Genomic DNA, 17813 nt, shown 5'->3' with positions numbered 1-17813 from the left:
TTGTCTATTTATTTGCTCTCGAACCATATTACACGCCGTTGAATTAATCGACGACCGTATGCGCCGTCTACACACATGCAGGTTTTTTAAAAGAAGCAAATATCTGGTGGTTGTTTGTGCGTTTCAGCGGTCTGGGGGGGGAACATCGGACCAGCTGAACCACATGGAGAACACAAAGAAGTAAGTCGGACTCCTTGGCACAGTTACGTAAAGTGGAGCAAGTGAAGGCGTAAATGCATCTTTGCACTTTTGTCCAGAGGTTGAAAAATGAAAAAGTACCTCAAGATAACACGTGGAAGGACCTGCAGCAGCACGGGGCCCATCTTGATGAAATGTTTTCAGGCTGACTCATTTCAGAAATGTGGTCCAGGTTTTGTAAATGATAGATTGTGCTGATGTGGAAAAACAAAAGCCAGACAAGTTTATCCAGTTTAAAATGTCACGGCAGGCACGTGGTACTTACACCATAGGTACCCACGGAGCAGGAGATGAGCTTGATTACAGTCCCACGTTGCTTGGTGCATAAATTAGCATTTTAATTAGGGGTGGCACAATCCACCTTTTTCATGTCTGACATGGTACAGACGCCAAAACATATTGCAGACGCCGATACCAATCGGATACATTTTTCCTCCGACATAAATCAACTCATATGTTAGCTATACTGTGCTAACCTAGCCATCCAACAAACCATCACATCAAATTATGGAACATAGGTTCTAACCCCATTTAAGGAAATCATACATTCACTCACATCAAATTTACTGATTGAGTTTTTTTAAGTAATTAAGTCATTTTATTAATTTTCTTTTCAATGCAGATCCATTTTTTTTGTTGTTGTTTCTCATAGTATTTACTCATGAATGCTTGGTGAGACAAATATGCTAATTTGTTGACTAAATAGATTCAAAATTAAGGTGCCCTATACTTAAGGGGGGATTTTGAAAAATTCAGTTCTTTTTTTTTTTTCCTTAACAGTTCTTTTACTGTTTGTTTTATGTTATGGAATATCTATATATTAAAAGCCAAGTGGCCTCTGTTTACATTTCTGCGTGTGTAAGTTCGATCACGGAGAAACTGGGGAGAGCTGACATTTGTCGTTTGGTATGTTTACGTGTTTTGGGTCAAGGATGAACGCTGCGAAAGCGGAAACCTGATAGGACTAATATTTTTGGAGAAATTAGATACATTAGGTAACAAAAGTGAACAATGGATGTTATCACCATTAATCAGTCTGTGGTAACCATACAAGCTCTGAACAAAGGAAATATCTCTAACTTGCCAAACATGACATCAACTAAATGTGCCACATAATAAATACAATTATTAACAAAACCTTCTCATTTTCATTTCCTGCATTTTCAGTTTAAATCATTATAGAAACTTTGCATAATTAAACAATGTCAGCTGCCTATTTTATAAACACTACCCAATCTCGAACCCATGGATCCCCACTGGCAGTGAACTAGTTGTCTATAACAGTTATGTTATATTTGCCTCATTAATCATATATGTATAATTTCTATAATATGAGGAATATTTTGCCGTTTACATCATCCATGAGTGGGGAAGATTTAATGTTGACTGAGGACAATTAACTCGTGACTTTCCATGTGTGTGAAAGCAGTTGATTGTTCATTTGGACCGCTGGCTGAGTTTGGATGAACGGAGTGTGATCAGTGTTCACAGGCGCCATCTTCAAAATCACTTATTCTGATAAACACAGCTGACATTTACACACCCCCTTTGTGTCTGTAATATGTAAATGTCAGAGCCTACTGAGCTCATAGTCGGGTCCATAAGCACAAGTGCCACAGGACTTTTTTTTAATCTTCGCTCCTCGTGCAACATTTGTCTGTCATCAGTTTATTCAGCTTTGTAGTGGAGAGGAACAAAGGATTTTTCTAAAAAGATGAAGTTGCAGCCACAGGAGTCTGGAGGCTGGATTTAATCTGTTTTCTTGTAAAGTTCCTTTTTGTTCAACGTTACCATGAAACTGTGTAACATGATGTGACTAAAGTTGGTGGCTTCCCTCACTGTTCTCCTTGGGTTGAGGCTGTGATCAGTGATGTACAACTCTAGTCTGGCATTTTGCGCTGGTTGCAAGGCGCTGCATTTACCGCACTATGCAACCGCCATGGGTCCTGGATGGCACCCGCCCAATCCCCACCTCTTAAAAATAGTCATCTGCCTGTTGCTGCCAGATGAAGTTTGGGCGTCCAATTGGTCTTTTCCAGCTGCAGTGGATCCTAAACACTGACTCACCTACGTGTTGAATCATGCGCATAGAAATGCACCACGTGGCGCAAATGCCATAACTGAGGTTCCCTCCCAATGCAACCCTCATCTGAGTCTCTGTATTAACGGCTCATTGGAGACAAAGCCATTCTAGCAGTACCCAAGGATCCTCCAAAGAGACCGGGTTCTAAAGACATTTGGATGTCGCTGGTTTGCATCCAGTTCTCACAACCATACAGTAAGACGGGAAGGACCAGGACCCTGAAGACTTGGACTTTTGTTCTCTTCAAAGACATCAGGATTGCCAAACATCTCTGTACAGTGAGTTCATGACTCCATGAGTTCTATCAGGGTGTTTCTCAATCTCAGAGTGCGTTCTGCCCAGAGACGTGAACGTTCTACATTTCGTCCATATGCAGATACACTTCTGATGGCCGAGTCTAGGAAGTTACAAAAAGCCTGGATCTTGGTCTTGATCCAGGACAATCTCAAACCAACAAACCTGATTCTGCAAACGTAACCTTGATCTCCCTGAAAACATTTTCTATTTCTCAGACCATTTTCCTTTGACGTCGTCTTCCACTGCTCTTGTGACATCATAAAGCCCCATTCAGACTTATTGGTTTGTGCTTCTTTCAGATGGTAGTAGGAGACGCTGGACGCAGTCTGAATTCAAAGTAACCAAACGTGTCCAGCTTGAACACACCTAGGTGCTCGGCGGTTTATGGTGGGAGTCCATAACGTGCACTTTTTTTGTAGAACCGGTCATTTAACGCCTGCTGCAGATGAAACAAAGCACCGTCTCGTTTGCACATTGGAATAAGACATTTTGGTTAATGTTCTCCACTTCCTGGAAACAGCTTATTTTAGACTTTAAAGCCTTTGTTTTCATCTCTTCCCTGCTAGCTGCAGCCGCGACAGCGTTCCACTGCCTGGGCTCACAGCATAAAAACTAACACTCTTATTAAAATTCTGGCTTCGGGGTTTTTATTTATTTATTTTTACGATTACCTTTTCTTCTCATTTTGTAGAGTCCTATCAATGGTGGACACCTGGTGTCTCGGTAAGATGACACAAGCACCCTGATTACACACAAATGCACGTGAACCCATTTCCACAGATGCGCGCACGCACATGAATAAGGAAAATCATAAATAACAAAACAAAGGGATTGTGCGTTTTTGTGCTTGTCTGAGGTCACATTCTTCACGCCCGCTGGAGAATTCTGCCGAACACAACCGCTACGCTAATTTATCTTGGTTGGAGGGGCGGAGAGAGGGGAGTTACAGTCAAAGAAAATAGGAAAGGAGGTGAAGAATGCTACAATTATGTAACAGTGAGGAGTTCTGTACTTTCTGCCTCCTCTCTTTGTGGAGTTGTCAGACTTTTGGTGATTCCGCTGCAGCTGTTCTCTGTCACCCTTCACTTAGCTCAAGTGGATGATCTCACGCAGTCAAATTCACTCCTAAAATACTCCCTCTCTAATCTCACATCAATTAAACAACTTGTCAGATGACAGAATCGACTGTATTGATAGTAATTTATTGAAAATCTTAAAACAAAACAATTTTTGTTTTTTTTTTTGTTTTTTTTACTCGTTTTAGCTTCTTTGGTTCTAGTTGTTTACTGGCCTCGAAACTGTTTTACACCAAATATATATTTCTTTAAAGGCTTCATAGATGTAATAAACCACTTTTAAATTTGATACGACCTAATCTTTAATTGATTAAATGCCTGTAAACCAAAAATAAAATGGTTTAAACTGGATTCATTCTGAGCAAATTTGAAACAGACTGGTTTAATTGGTTGTTCACTAATGTGTTTGGCCTAAATTGCTTTCAAGCTATTTGAAAGATGCCAGTTTAAAATGGTTTTCAAATGGGTTAAATTTGAGATTAAGAAATGCAAAATCTGGCTAAATTGTAAAGTAATCGGTTTTAACCTATCCTACACTAATGCTGCATTAAACTTTTTTCCGGCTGTTTCCATTATGGGTCACCACAGTAAATCATCATTCATCATCTCACTCTGTCCTCTGCGTGTCTTCGGTCACATCGACCATCTGCATGTCCTCCATAAACCTCCTCTTTGGTCTTCCTCTTCTCCTCCTGCCTAGTGGCTCCATCCTCAGCATCCTTCTCCATATATACCCTGCACCTCTCCACTGCACATTAACAATCTGCTTCTCTCTTGCTACTTTATCTCCAAACCGTTCCACCTGTCCTGTCGCTCTGTTATGTTCATTCCTAATCCTTTTCATCCTCATCACTGCCAAAGAAAATCACATCTTCAGCTCTGCCTTCTGTCACAAATCACTCCTGTCACTCTTCTCCACCCTACCCGCGCTTGTCTTCATCTCTCTACCACACTCTGTCTAGCTCTTGCTTTCATTCACCTTCTCTCCACAGCATACCTCCACCTCGTCAGGCTCATGTCAACCTGTTCATCTGCAAACATGGTCACCGAAGAGTCCTGTCCAATCTGGAGATGTGGTGCTTGAGATTTTGTTTTCCCCTGCGTCTTATTCCAACAAAAATCTAATGCGATCTTTGTCATTAAAGAAACAAAGATGTTGTCAAGCTACAAATCCATTAAAAAAAAATCTTTGTACTTTTGCATGAAAAAAATACACTTGAAGATCAGTAATAAATTTCTGATTAAATGCAAGACCCGACATATTTTTAAAATCAGAAAAGCAAACTTTTAACATAACTATTACACCCTTAACAGTCTTACATTTTTCATGTATTTTAATGTTAAAAGCTTTGCATGATACTGTGATTATCCATAATTAGACTTTAAAGTCATCTACCTCTGATCCCTCTGTTTAAGAAGGGGGACCGGAGGGTGTGTTCCAACTACAAGGGGATCACACTCCTCAGCCTCCCTGGTAAGGTCTATTCCAGAGTACTGGAGAGGAGAATTTGACCGATAGTCAAACCTCGGATTCAGGAGGAGCAGTGTGGTTTTTGTCCTGGTCGCGGCACACTGGACCAGCTCTACAACCTCCATTGGGTGCTCGAGGGTTCATGGGAGTTTGCCCAACCAGTCAACATGTGTTTTGTGGATCTAGAGAAGGCATTCGACCATGTCCCTCAAGCAGTGGTGTCAAAAGTACACACATTTGTTAAGTAGAAGTATAGATACTGCAGTTTAAAAACACTCTGGTAAAAGTTGAAGTATCAACTTGACCTCTTTACTCAAGTAAAAGTGAAAAAGTATGTGCTCCAAAACCTACTTAAAGTATAAAAGTATAAAGTAACCTTTTTTAAAAAAAAAAAAAAGGTAGATGTCACTATATGAATTGAAAGCTTAATTTAAAAAACTGATTCATTCTACATGTGGCCCAAGACCCAACACCACCTGCACGAAAATGTTTCAATTCTAGAAGCTCTGAAATGCAATCTGGGACTATTCCAGACAATAAACTGCAGTGAGTGCAGCATCCATTTAGTGAAGGGAAAAAAAACACAACTTATTCAAATTCATTCCAGTAGTATTCTGCTCTTACTAGGATGCAGCAGTTTTCTAGTTTGGCAGATAGTTCTGGAGGAAATCACTGAAGAAATTAACACATTGAAAATATGGTTTGACCAAAACAAACTGTCATTAAATAAGACAGGGATGAAATGGAGGTGTAAGTCACTAGGTGTTCACAGAAAACATTTATTTAGGTATGTATTTATTTATGTATGTTCATTGTTAGTTGCTTTTATATCTTCTGTTGTTTCTATTCAGGTTCTTTTTGCCTCTTTCTCTAAAATTGTATATAATAATCATTAGATTAATATATAAACAAAAATAAATTTAATATTACAATTTGAAAACAAATGCACCTGAACGTGATGAGAGCTGCAATTGCTTAATGCTAACTTTTAACATTGAAAATGCCAGACATGCTAACGCGTTAGCGTCACTCCTGTTTTAAAGTTATAAAATACATCTATCCGGGAGTACAGGGTCCAGGGTACTTTGCTAAGGGCTATCGGTCCCTGTATGACTGCAGCAGGCAGCAGGAGCTTGGTTTGCATTGCCGGTAGTAAGTCGAGCCAATTTCCAGTGCACGTCAGCCTCCGCCAGGGCTGCCCTTTGTTACCAGTTCTGTTCATTATCTTTATGGACAGAATTTCTAGGTGCAGTCAGGGTGTAGAGGGGGTTTGGTTTGGGAATCACAGAATCTCATCTCTGCTGTTTGCGGACGATGTGGTTCTGTTGGCTTCATCAAATTAGGACCTTCAGTGTGCACTGGGGCGGTTTGCAGCCAAGTGTGAAGCGTCCGTGATGAAAATCAGCACCTCCAAATCCGAGACCATGGTTCTCGACCGGAAAAAGGTGCTTTGCCCTCTTCAGGTCGGTGGAGTGTCCTTGCCTCAAGTGGAGGAGTTTAAGTATCTCGGGGTCTTGTTCACGAGAGAGGGACGGTTGGAGCGTGAGATCGATAGACGGATCGGTGCAGCGTCTGCAGTGATGCGGTCGCTGTATCGGACCGTCGTGGTGAAGAGAGCTGAGCAGGGGGGCAAAGCTCTCGATTTACCGATCGATCTACATTCTGACCCTCACCTATGGTCATGAGATTTTTCATAACTGAAAGAACAAAATCGCAAGTACAAGCTGCCAAGATGAGTTTCCTCTGCAGGGTGGCTGGGCGCTCCCTTAGAGATAGGATGAGGAGCTCGGTCCCACGGGAGGAGCTTGGAGTCGAAACGCTGCTCCTCCACGTCAAAAGGAGCCAGCTGACGTGGCTCGGGCATCTTTTTCGGATGCCCCCTGGACGCCTCGCTGGAGAGGTGTTCCGGGCACGTCCCATCGGAAGGAGGCCCCTGGGAAGACCCAGGACACGCTGGAGGGACTGTGTCTCGCAGCTGGCTTGGGAACACCTCGGGGTTCCCCCGGAGGAGCTGGGGGAGGTGTGTGTGGATCAGGAGGTCTGGGCGGCTTTGCTTGAGCTGCTGCCCCGTGACCCAACCTCAGATGAAGCGGAAGAAAATGGATGGATGGATGGACTTTAAAGTGACTTTTGAATTTCTGCAGCGAACGCTGAACACCGACCCGCTCAATAAAAATAAGAGCCTCAGCTCAGTGTCTAAAATATGGAAACTGTAAAACAGCTGTTAATTTTGAAACCGGCAGCAAATCTGCCAGCAGAGTCTGTCGGCTAGCTGTGCCCCTGCAAGCATTATTTATCTCTTTATTTTGTGCTAGAACATCAAAAAGCCAGCATCTTGCATGTGTGAAAGTGATCAAAAGATGGTATGCAAGTGTGAAATAATTCATCTGAAGTAATGACGCTGAAGCCTGCGCCGCTGCTGTTGTGACTGACATAAAACAGCTGCAGTGTGAAGCAGGATCGCAGCTCCACGCTGTAGGATGTATTTTTAAAGTGGAAACACACGCAGAGTTAAAAACAGTCTTAAGTTCACTTCTCCTTTATCAGAGTCCTAAAGAAGACTGAGTGGTTTGTGCCATTCCTGCTGATGGGCTGTTTAATGATGTTTCTGCGCTGACACACCTGAGGCTACCTGTGCTTTTCAATTAGCATTGATGCAGCGGGTCTTTTATTTATTTATTTTTCTCCTTCAATGTGCTTATTCCCACTGTTGCCCATTTTCTACTAGATAAGAAGCTGGTGCCACTTTTTCAAGAGGAAGACCACCAACAGAGGGCGCTCATAGGCCTGGTAAGAGAACGACGATACAGTTGCGATTGGGGACCTTATCTTGGCGATCTACAGCAAACGATCTAAAACATGTAATGCAAGTGCTTTTGCAGTGTGTCCAACTATTTGTGCTGTTTTTAAATAAGGAAACGGGATTGTCATATGTCATTACCTTTAAGAGCCAGGTGTGCTTGAACCTGGTGCATTGCTATTTAAGTGGAGGATTCAAGTGCAAGGTTTTCTGGCAAGGAAATGGACCTGCACACAAAATGTCAAAGCAAGAGTGGATGTTTGATGGGAGCAGCCACCAAAGCTCCCTGTGGAGAAGCATTTTAATGCCTAGTTACACCAACACCTCTATTTCCGCTTATATCTCAGTCCATCTCGGGCCACAGCCATTAAACTTTTGACGCGCGCTGCTTTGTGCCAGATGTACGTAAAAGATGGTGATACCCTTCTTTTTCCAAAGGCTTGTAGTTAGAAAATCAGTTGGGTTTAAGTAGTAAGACTTAACCCTAACCCCAGTGCCACAGTTCCATGTACGCTCATCACGCACTGCGCGTAGGGCACTAAATCCCTAGGGGGCACTAAAAAAAATCAGTGGATAAAAGTGCCAAGAACACGTGCCTGTCTCTGTCCTCTCCTGTGAATGAAACAGAGAAGCAGCAGAGGGTTTTTTTGTTTTGTTTTTTTTTTTTTAATCTGGACTCAATCTGTCAGTGTGATTTGGGGGTAAACATTTTCCAGTGCGCTTGTTTACTTTTATTCTTCATGAAGTGGTGATCTTTGTGCCCAAATGGCTGGCACTGGCCCCGCCTAACCCTACTAGACCCTCTGAAAAGTGAGCAGACCCTGTAAGATGGGGGTACTAACTTTTGTGCAGTTTTTTTCTTTTTTTTTTTAAGGTAACTATGTAAAATATTGTTCACCTCATTTAAAATCAAAGAAGTGGTGAGGAATAAAGAAGCTGGTAAAAAAACAATTTGACAAGAACAAATGCTTTTTTTTAGGTTATATATAATTTTGTCTATTTCACAAAAGGATAAATGTTAGGATTCCACAGTTTATAAATCAAATAATAAATTGGTCCTGTAAAACTATGGGATATTTCACCCCAAATAATCCACTTTTAAAGTACATTATTTGATATTTTGGCATTGGTGTTTTTTCAGTGACTTTTGTTATGAATTTTCAAAAAAGTTAGCATTTTTTATATAGCTAACTAGCTAAATAGATACTGCAAAGGTTTTTAGCCGTTTTCAGCTACCAAGATATGTATATAGCAACTGGATAGACTGGTGTAAAGCTGACTACCTCACGAAATAGACAGCGGCAACTCTTTAAAAAAAAAAAAAACTTTTTAAAGCTTTTCTCGCTCTTTATTTTAGCTAGTTAGCAAGCTATTTAGCAGCATAAAACCATCTGTCAATTATAAATATGGACAGAGTGATAGTCTGCACAAAAAATGTAGGTATGTTTCATTGGCCTAAGAATTTTAAAAAATAAGTTTCTAAATTGGTAGTATTTACAAGTCCAGTAGGGGTGGTGGCCAAGTGGTTAATGCACTTGGTTTCAATGCGGAAGGTTCCCGGTTCGAATCCCACCCCACCACATTTCTCCATGTAATGTGGAGTTGCGTCAGGAAGGGCATCTGGCGTAAAATTTATGCCAATTCAACATGCAGATCCACCTTGGATTTACTGTGACCCCAAGTACAAAACGGGAGCAGCCAAAGAGACTTACTATGTCGCTATTTTTCGGCGTTAAAAATAAGTGAAACGGCATAAGTGTTTTAGGTTATAAAACATCATTTCTAATAGATTTTTCTCAAATCAGACATTTTTATGACTGTTCTATGTATGCTATGTAATACATTTGCAGATCATTGGATATATAGTAAGTCCAGAGGAGATCTGGTGTAAAACGCTGACAGCTGTTTTACTTCATAGTCATCTTTTAAGGAGAAACTCTTGTAAAGTTTCAAATGAGTTGACATTTTTTTAGGTCCCTGTCCTGTCTTCTTTTTCTTTCTTTTTTTAACAGAATGCTGTTTGGACAATTTCATATCAGACAGCTTTCCCCGTGCTCAGCATAGTTTTTAAAGGCCCGTTAGCCTGTGTTAGCACACTCTGTGCCGCAGAACCGCCAACCCCCGTTCTGTTTGACGTACTTTCTGACTGCTGTCTTTCCTCTGTCGTTTCTTCCATTTCTCTTTCACTGCTCTCTTGCTGTTTTTCAACCTTTGGCCTCAAGTGCTGTCCCACCTCTCACATCCACAGGTTCCTCCTCCTTCTTGCGTTTTGCTAAAAATCAATTTGGACATGGTAGTCGAGGGAAAAGCTGAGGTGAACTTAGTTTGACCCCTGCTGCTTGCGCAACAGTGTGCCTGAAACACACACGCCTTTTTTTTTTTTTTTTTTTCAAAATGTGTAACTCACTCCCTTTTGCATTGCAGACCGTTGACAAGCTTCGTGAACACTTGAACCGACACCTGCCACGTCTGGGAAAGAAGAAGATCGACTCTCTGGTTGTAAACTACGTAGCCAAGCTGGTTAGTTTTCTGTTAAAATGGTTCTCATAGCGAGTTCCAAACATCCCTGATGTTATATAGGTATCAGTCTAACTAAGCTAGCAAGCTAAACCATTCCAGTCTAACCAGGCTAGGTAGCAAGCTAACAATACTTGCAGATGGGCTTGAGACCAGAGGACCCTCTGTTCAAATCCTCGTCAGACCGGAAAATCACAGTGCCCTTGGGCAAGGTCTTTAATCGACAATTTGCTCCGTGTGTAGTTGGGCGCCGGGCATGGCAGCACGCTAACATCAGTGTTCATGAGTGGGTGAATGCAAAGCGTAATTCTAAAGCGGTTTGAGCTTCTGATTCAAATGAGGGGAAAAAAAAATCCACAATGTGAATGAGTTCATTTAAACAAAATATTGACAGGCAATGACATAATGTAGTCTGCAATGTCACCACAAGATGGCACTATATTCTGCATACTGTAGCTTAAATAACTTGGTTAACTTGAACACCATTCTTACTAAACACTTACAGTAGCTCTTAATTCACTTTGTCAATGCTTATTACTGCATTAACAAAGGTGAACACATTAATAAATGATAAACACAGCTGTGTAATTGCTTATTACTGCATTCAGTCAGTTACTGTACCCTTTTGAAAAGTTCTACTACGCGACCTTTAGAAATGGCAAATTTTGAATTTTAGTAAAAGCAAACATGTCCAGCAGTAGTTATGGACACGCATAGTATGTGGACACGGACAAAGTTTGGTTTAATGTTTCTGCCAGTAGCATAAATGATAAATGAGCTCACAGCGCAGACTGTCAGCTTTAACTGAACACTAATTCCATCTAATTGGGTAAACGGTGTTGGAATTACAACAGGGTTTTGTTGTTTTTTGAGTGTGGTTCTCCATTTCTAAAGGATCAAGTTTAATTGAACGGTCGACTACTCGGCTGTTTTAAGGCCAGATGTATGTTGGATACATAAGACAACAAAAGCTTTGTTAATGTCCAAATACAAGTGGACCTAACTGTATGTGGTCTACTGCATTTTATTTCTTTTTTTGGTCCTACTTTCTCTTGAATTCTGAAATGGTTTTTCAGTCATCACTCTACTTTTTGAGCAACAGTCCCTGACAAAGCGGGTCACCATTTGGCAGGTTACAAATTGGGGCGAGTTCTGGATCATTTCCCATCCACAGAGGTATGATTTTGGCCTACCTGCACTCTAGCGGGTGTGTTCATTTTAGTTTTGTTGTCTTCACCAACCTCTCGATATTTGTAAAATATACTGACATAATTTTTAACATATATTTGACCTTGACCCATGTTCCAGGTCACAGTTATTGCAAGAAACGTTGGGCTTTTGGAGTCAGGTCAGGTCTGGGAGAATGCGCTGGTGCCACGTATCTCTGCCTCCACCACACCACTGCTCCAGGTCCTGGATGGCAACCACCCAGACAGACAACCAGTCCATCCCCTGTAATGGAAAGTAGTAATCTATCTGCTGCAGTCAGGTGACTATCTGCGTCCCCTTGGTCTTTTCCAGCTGGTGGACAATAACAAAGACTCTCTTACTTTCTGGCTTGTTTCCAAAATACAGTCGCTGACTTGTGCCGCCCCCCCCCCCCCCCCCCCCCCGAGCAAAGTCACTCCTTCAGTTGTCGAAACCCAAGTCACTGACTTTTAAACATGCCAGAATGTTAATATTAGTACCTTGGTACCCTGTAGTCCAATCCTACTCGAGATCAAGCATTCAAACCAAAACATCCAGCGTTGTGTTCCATCTGTACAACTTCTTGAAGAATGGTCAACGACTGTGGTCACGTTTTAGGACAGCAGCCATCTATCAACATTTATTAAAAACTGTAGGAGATAACAGGGTAAAAAAGGAGGAAGCGTATGGCAGCTCGGCTCCCTGCCACAAACAGACGTGACCTTGAGCTTGATCAATTTTTCTTTTTTTCTTTTTTGCCTATCACTCTGCTTTTATTGGAGTTACAGACTGCAAGTGAAATTGTCATTGGAAACCTTTTGTCTGAATAACCCATACTTTTTCGGACAAACAAGGTCAGTTTTGAGGAAACTGTTTTTTTAAAAAAAACAAACCTTTTTCAGTCATAGGTCAAGCTTTAACTCCTATATTAAAGGAGAACACAATCATTTTTAAACCTGGGACCAGTTTTTTAAAGATTTTTTTTTTTGGGGGGATCAAATCAGGACAAAAACAATTTTAGCTGGTCCAATAATTAATAGTCACGGGATAAATGGTTATAAAATGTAAACATGTGGGGTAATCTCCAAACATCACAGTAAAACACTTTCTGTCAGCACTGAATATTGTGACATATCATCAGTCATGTCAGGAAGCATGGCATAGATTGCTACAGAGGTACACGTTATCATATTTGCCTAAGAAAATGTCAAATTGTAAATGACTGATTATGACAGCTGTTAGCCATAGCATTCCTCTGCTGTAGTGCTGAGGCTCTCCACCAAGTACATAAAACGTTCATGAGTATCACATTTTTGTTGTTTAGCATTAAAATAGTTCAGTCTGTTTACAAAATTATGGCTGAAGATGTAGATAATTTTGTACGTACAGATGAGCTGTTTGAACTGATTAACGAAATATACTGAAGAACAGTGGTGTCTTGCGCATTATGCGCAAGAACTAAATGCTACCTCAATACAAATGAAAGAGTCAATCATAGATTAACAAAGATTACTGGGGAATAATCTATAGGGGTACATAAACTTGCTGGGCACCGAAATAATGGGAAAATGTTATTAATATAGGAGTCCTTGTAAAATTTCGCTTTACAGTTACTGAGAACATTTTCTGGACTATATGTTGCACCGTAATATGAGACACATCTATCCAAAAAATGCGTCATGAAGAGGAAACACATGTAAGTCACATTTATTTTTGAAATGTGGTGTCACCGCTTCATGCAATAATAAGCAAAATGAAATGAATCTGTGGATTACTTATTATAAAGAAAACAAGGTGTTAACAAGCAGAAGCTAACAGGTTAAATACAAGGCACAAAGAACTCAAGAGTAAGCTGCTTCTTGTCAACAGTGAACATATGAAAATGTCAGTGCAGATCTAAACGTATGCAAGTTTACCTCACTAAAATGTAAACAAACTATGAAACTGTACATTTTTTAAATATTATAGTTAGATTTACTTTAGCCTGGCTGTCCTACTCATTGCAGTTCTGGCTGTCCCACAAAGTGCAAACAAGTCGAGTCCCAAGTAGTGTGACGTTATTCTCTCTCTTTATTCAAGAGCATAAGGTTATTCTCCCTTTTTATAAAAGTGTGGTCTTTCAGTTTGAGAACATGCTTTGTACATTTCAATCATTCTCTAAGACCTAGCACATCCTCATCCTTCCACTCTTTGTATTATGGCAGCTGGAATTTAGCGTAATGGTGCCATACCACCACCTTCTGCTCCAGAATGTTGATCAGACAGTACCTTTTTCAGATCTGTATACAGGAGCAACGTGTCACATGTGTAGGTAATGTCATCTTGTGGCTGTAGATGATAATGCAGTATTTATTCACACTAAACCAAACAAGTAAAAAAGTTTTAAGTCTGGTAAATATGCAAAGTAGTACCTCCGTGGAGAGCTACTCCATGCTTCCATACACGGCCAAAGATATTTCAGAGTATTCAGTGGTGACAAGTTTTACTGTGATGTTTATAGATTGCCCCGCACGCTTAAATTATATAGCTGTTTATCCTGTGACTGTTTTAACTTTCAAACTAAACACTGTACTGATTAAATTCGTTTTGCCCCGAGTGAAAAGTTGAGCCTGAAAGCATCTAAAAATAGGCCCCAGGATAAAAACGTCAGCGCTCTCCTTCAAGTGTTTCTGTAAGAAATATGAGTCAGACGGGTCTGCTTATACGTTTCTTCATTCAGTGTTATTACAGTAGAGAGTGACGGTAGAGAGTTTTATTTACTTTATTTCTTTGTGGGAAGTTTTAAGTGACACTCCTACAAGCAAACCTCACTTATCCAAAAAGCTGCGACTTCACGGAAGGATGTGTGCTCTCTGGTTTGAAGAGGTTGCTGGGAGCCATCAGGTTTCCGTTTGTCCAAAACAAACATCGGTTCTCCGAGTAAGACGTGAATCCCGAATTCCCTTTTCCCCTCTTGTGTATATCCACCCAAAGTACAGCAGGTGGGAGCGGCACAACCAAGTCAACAAACCTCAGCACTCCCTGCACTGCGTTCAATGCTGCACAGAGCCGCCGGATTCTCTAAATTCAATCTTTAGTATTCCTGGGAGGTAAAATCTCTTCACAGCTTGGAGCTGCTGAAAGCAGACATGCAGCATATGTCAACACAACGGCATTAAATCAGGCCGAGGGTACGCGCGGAACTGAATAGGAAGCAGGGTGCACAACGGTTTGGGGGATTTGTGGAAATTGCAAATGACGGGGAGAGAGAGAGAAAAAAAAGACCAAAGAAATCCCCTACACTCACAGCGGAATTGAGATGACACGAGGTTTAACCTGCAGCTTTGAGACTGAAAAGTCAAAGGAAAGCGGGGTTTTAGTGGCCTTGCTGCAGATAAACACGGCGATCGCTGAATTGGAAACAGCTTCTCGCTCCAGGTCAAACATCCACGTGTGGGGAAACAGCCTCCAGGTAGATTAAACTCAAACACTAGCGGGCTAACCAGCTGCTTTGAACATCAGGCAGACTCATGCTTTGAAAGCTCAGGGTGGTGCTGTTTGAGAGAGTGAAGAACATCTCCCACTCTTTGTTGGCGCTTATTGAGACTAATGGGTGCGTTGACACAGGGGAGAAGTTGGGGGTGAAATAAATAACAGCTCTTAAGAGCCGCAGAACTTCTGCTGTGATAGATTACGGTTCCACAGTACATTATTGTCATAGTTATTTATTCCCCCGTTTCCCGTTGTTGGAGACAACACAGCCAACGTTGGCGTGAAGAACAGCTCGCTCACAGCCGAATGTGAATTCAGGACGATGGAATAAAAATAATGGAACGATTTGAAAGTGGCTGAGATGTTTTTAATTATGCAGTAGAGAAGTTATTTGTCACCCAAGGTTATGAAAGGTTTTCCCGACAGGGGACCTACGCCAACTTTATCCAGTCTTTGTCACGCCGAGGCTCATTAAAACAAATTGCTGATTCCACCTTTAATTCTCATGGAAATCTGCACAAGGATTAACGAGTGGTGGCACTTTGAATCTCTTGTTTGCCTTACTTTTTAACTTCTGAGCTACATATTTTTATGCATTTCATTGATCTTCGGGAACCTGGATTACAAAATCAAGCCTTGTTCTCATGATTGGGTTTGTCAGAAGTGATTTGCAAGCATAAAAGATTAGCAGGACTGAGTGGAGATGGTGGATATTTCAGTAATTAAAGAACAAAATACATTAGAAGTTTGTTTCTGGTTGATAGTTATAGTAAGATTAGTGCTGGTAGGGTGGTTTGAAGATGAACAGAGGTGAGAGTGAGATTGTTTGGGATGCAGGCTATATAGGGAGAAGGATGCTGAGGATGGAGCTGCCATGTAGGAGAAGGCCAAGATGTGGTGAGGGAGGATATGCAGGTGGTTGGTATGATAGAAGTTGAAAATACAGGCTGTGGTCAAGAAATTACAGTAAGTTTAGGGGAAGGAAATCCACTTTCCTACTAGGCTGCAAGGCTATTTGAAGTTAGCTCGCTGGCTGGAAATGGTCTGATACTTATGATGAGCAAAATAAGATCGGCTAACATCAAAGCATGATTCAGCTTTACTCCTAGACCTTCTGCAGTCAGTGTGTAAATCCTTTTCAAATGCTGAGCACTTCTTTGTACGATGTTTCTGGTGGTTCTGGTCTGTTTAACCCATTTTCAAAATGGTGGTATGTCTCCAGAAAGGAGGGGCCATGCCGTTCATGAGACAAAAAGGATAAATGTCAAACATGAAAACCTGTTTTGTCAGGCAAAAATTACATTTCTTTGGAAGATTAAAGAAAACACTTCTCTTTTCGAGTGGTTCTTTTTCTAGTGAAGTTTCGAGATTATTTCACGCCGCAGTAGCAAAAATAGACAACCCCTCTAGTGCACTTCTGTTATAACATCAGCGTTTGCGTCCCTCAAACATTTTGGGGTTCGTGAACCAGAATAGATGCAGTTATTCCACAGCAGAAATGGCCTCTCATGTGAATCTCCTGACGGTCGCTGGAATACTAATTTTAACATTATTCCCAGGAGGAAGCAATTTGTTTCATTGTCATCTAGCTGAAAATTGATGGCCAGATGGAGAAAAACAGATTTGAATGAAGACAAACATGAGAAAACACACTGCAGGCATTGAACTTGCAGGTCATATTTGAGCCCCCGGGCCGTCACTTTCACACCCTTGATTTACACTGTGAAAAGCCTTTAAAAATTGTACATTTCATTTTCTACCATTGTCTATTTGAATGTAATGGGATCAGCAATATGCAAACTTCTACAGGCTTTTTTTTTTAACTTAGTGATTTTTTTTATTTTTTTATTTTTTTCAAACTTGTCGAAATAGCAGCCGTATTAATTTGTACAGAAGACACAGCAAAAGGAGCCTATTATTTCATCTGACATGGAAACCTCTTATTTGTAGCCAAGTTGGTTACATAAGTGAAGATAATTGAAATTCCCACTCTGGGGTCACTGTCAGACGCTGCGCTGGCGATGTACAAGGGCCTGACGTTGGGTTTCCCACTGGTCTGCAGGATGCGATTTAGGCAGATTGTCTTCCTGTTATTCAGCAGCAGGCGGGAGCGCGTGTGGGTTGAAAAAAGCGCACACAGCAGGCACAATTCAGCAGAATGCGAGGCGTTTCACGAGTCATATGACTCATTTACTAGAATACATGACAGCGCTAGCAGTGCGGTGAAATGTGTGTGTGCGCGTGTGTCCAGACACGTTTGTTCATATCCTGTTCTGCTGGATTGGTTTTGTTCAAAGGAAATGAAAGTGGGATGTAGAGAAATAAGTGCACATTTGAAATTATATTGACCTGATCTTATCTTCTAACTTAAATGTCAGAGGAAAAACTGCATTTCTCAACCCAGTTTAGTTTGACCTTACTGATAAAGCTAAAACATTTATACATGCCTTTCTTTAAAACTACATTACAAGATTTTTTTCTTGTCACATGCTACTACTAAAATCTCCAAATCTGAACCAAAAGCAGAATGTTTTACTTTGACACAAGCTTGACTTTGCTAAACCTTGCTAGCATGAGTCATTTCATTAGCAGCACTCATTTCAGATTTAAAATAATTTTTTAAACACTAAGCCTGACTGTTATTTTCAAAGCTGTCATTTCTACATGTATGTTTGTGTTTATTTACTTTGGTCACAAGAAATAACCTGATTT

At 40.9% G+C, this 17813-nt stretch overlaps 1 protein-coding gene across 1 annotated transcript in view; it reads left to right on the top strand.

Annotated features, from left to right (window-relative positions):
- Positions 1–17813, top strand: part of gsap (gamma-secretase activating protein) — a 61288-nt gene that overhangs the window by 24071 nt on the left and 19404 nt on the right. Inside the window, exons 22-25 of the mRNA XM_034163967.1 lie at positions 128–180; positions 3270–3301; positions 7854–7915; positions 10350–10445. Coding sequence (XP_034019858.1) covers positions 128–180; positions 3270–3301; positions 7854–7915; positions 10350–10445 — 243 coding nt within the window. The remainder of the gene's footprint in view (positions 1–127; positions 181–3269; positions 3302–7853; positions 7916–10349; positions 10446–17813) is intronic.

This window comes from Thalassophryne amazonica, chromosome 22 (assembly GCF_902500255.1).
Source record: "Thalassophryne amazonica chromosome 22, fThaAma1.1, whole genome shotgun sequence".
Lineage (NCBI taxonomy): Eukaryota > Metazoa > Chordata > Actinopteri > Batrachoidiformes > Batrachoididae > Thalassophryne > Thalassophryne amazonica.
This window is presented reverse-complemented; position numbering and strand designations above follow the sequence as displayed.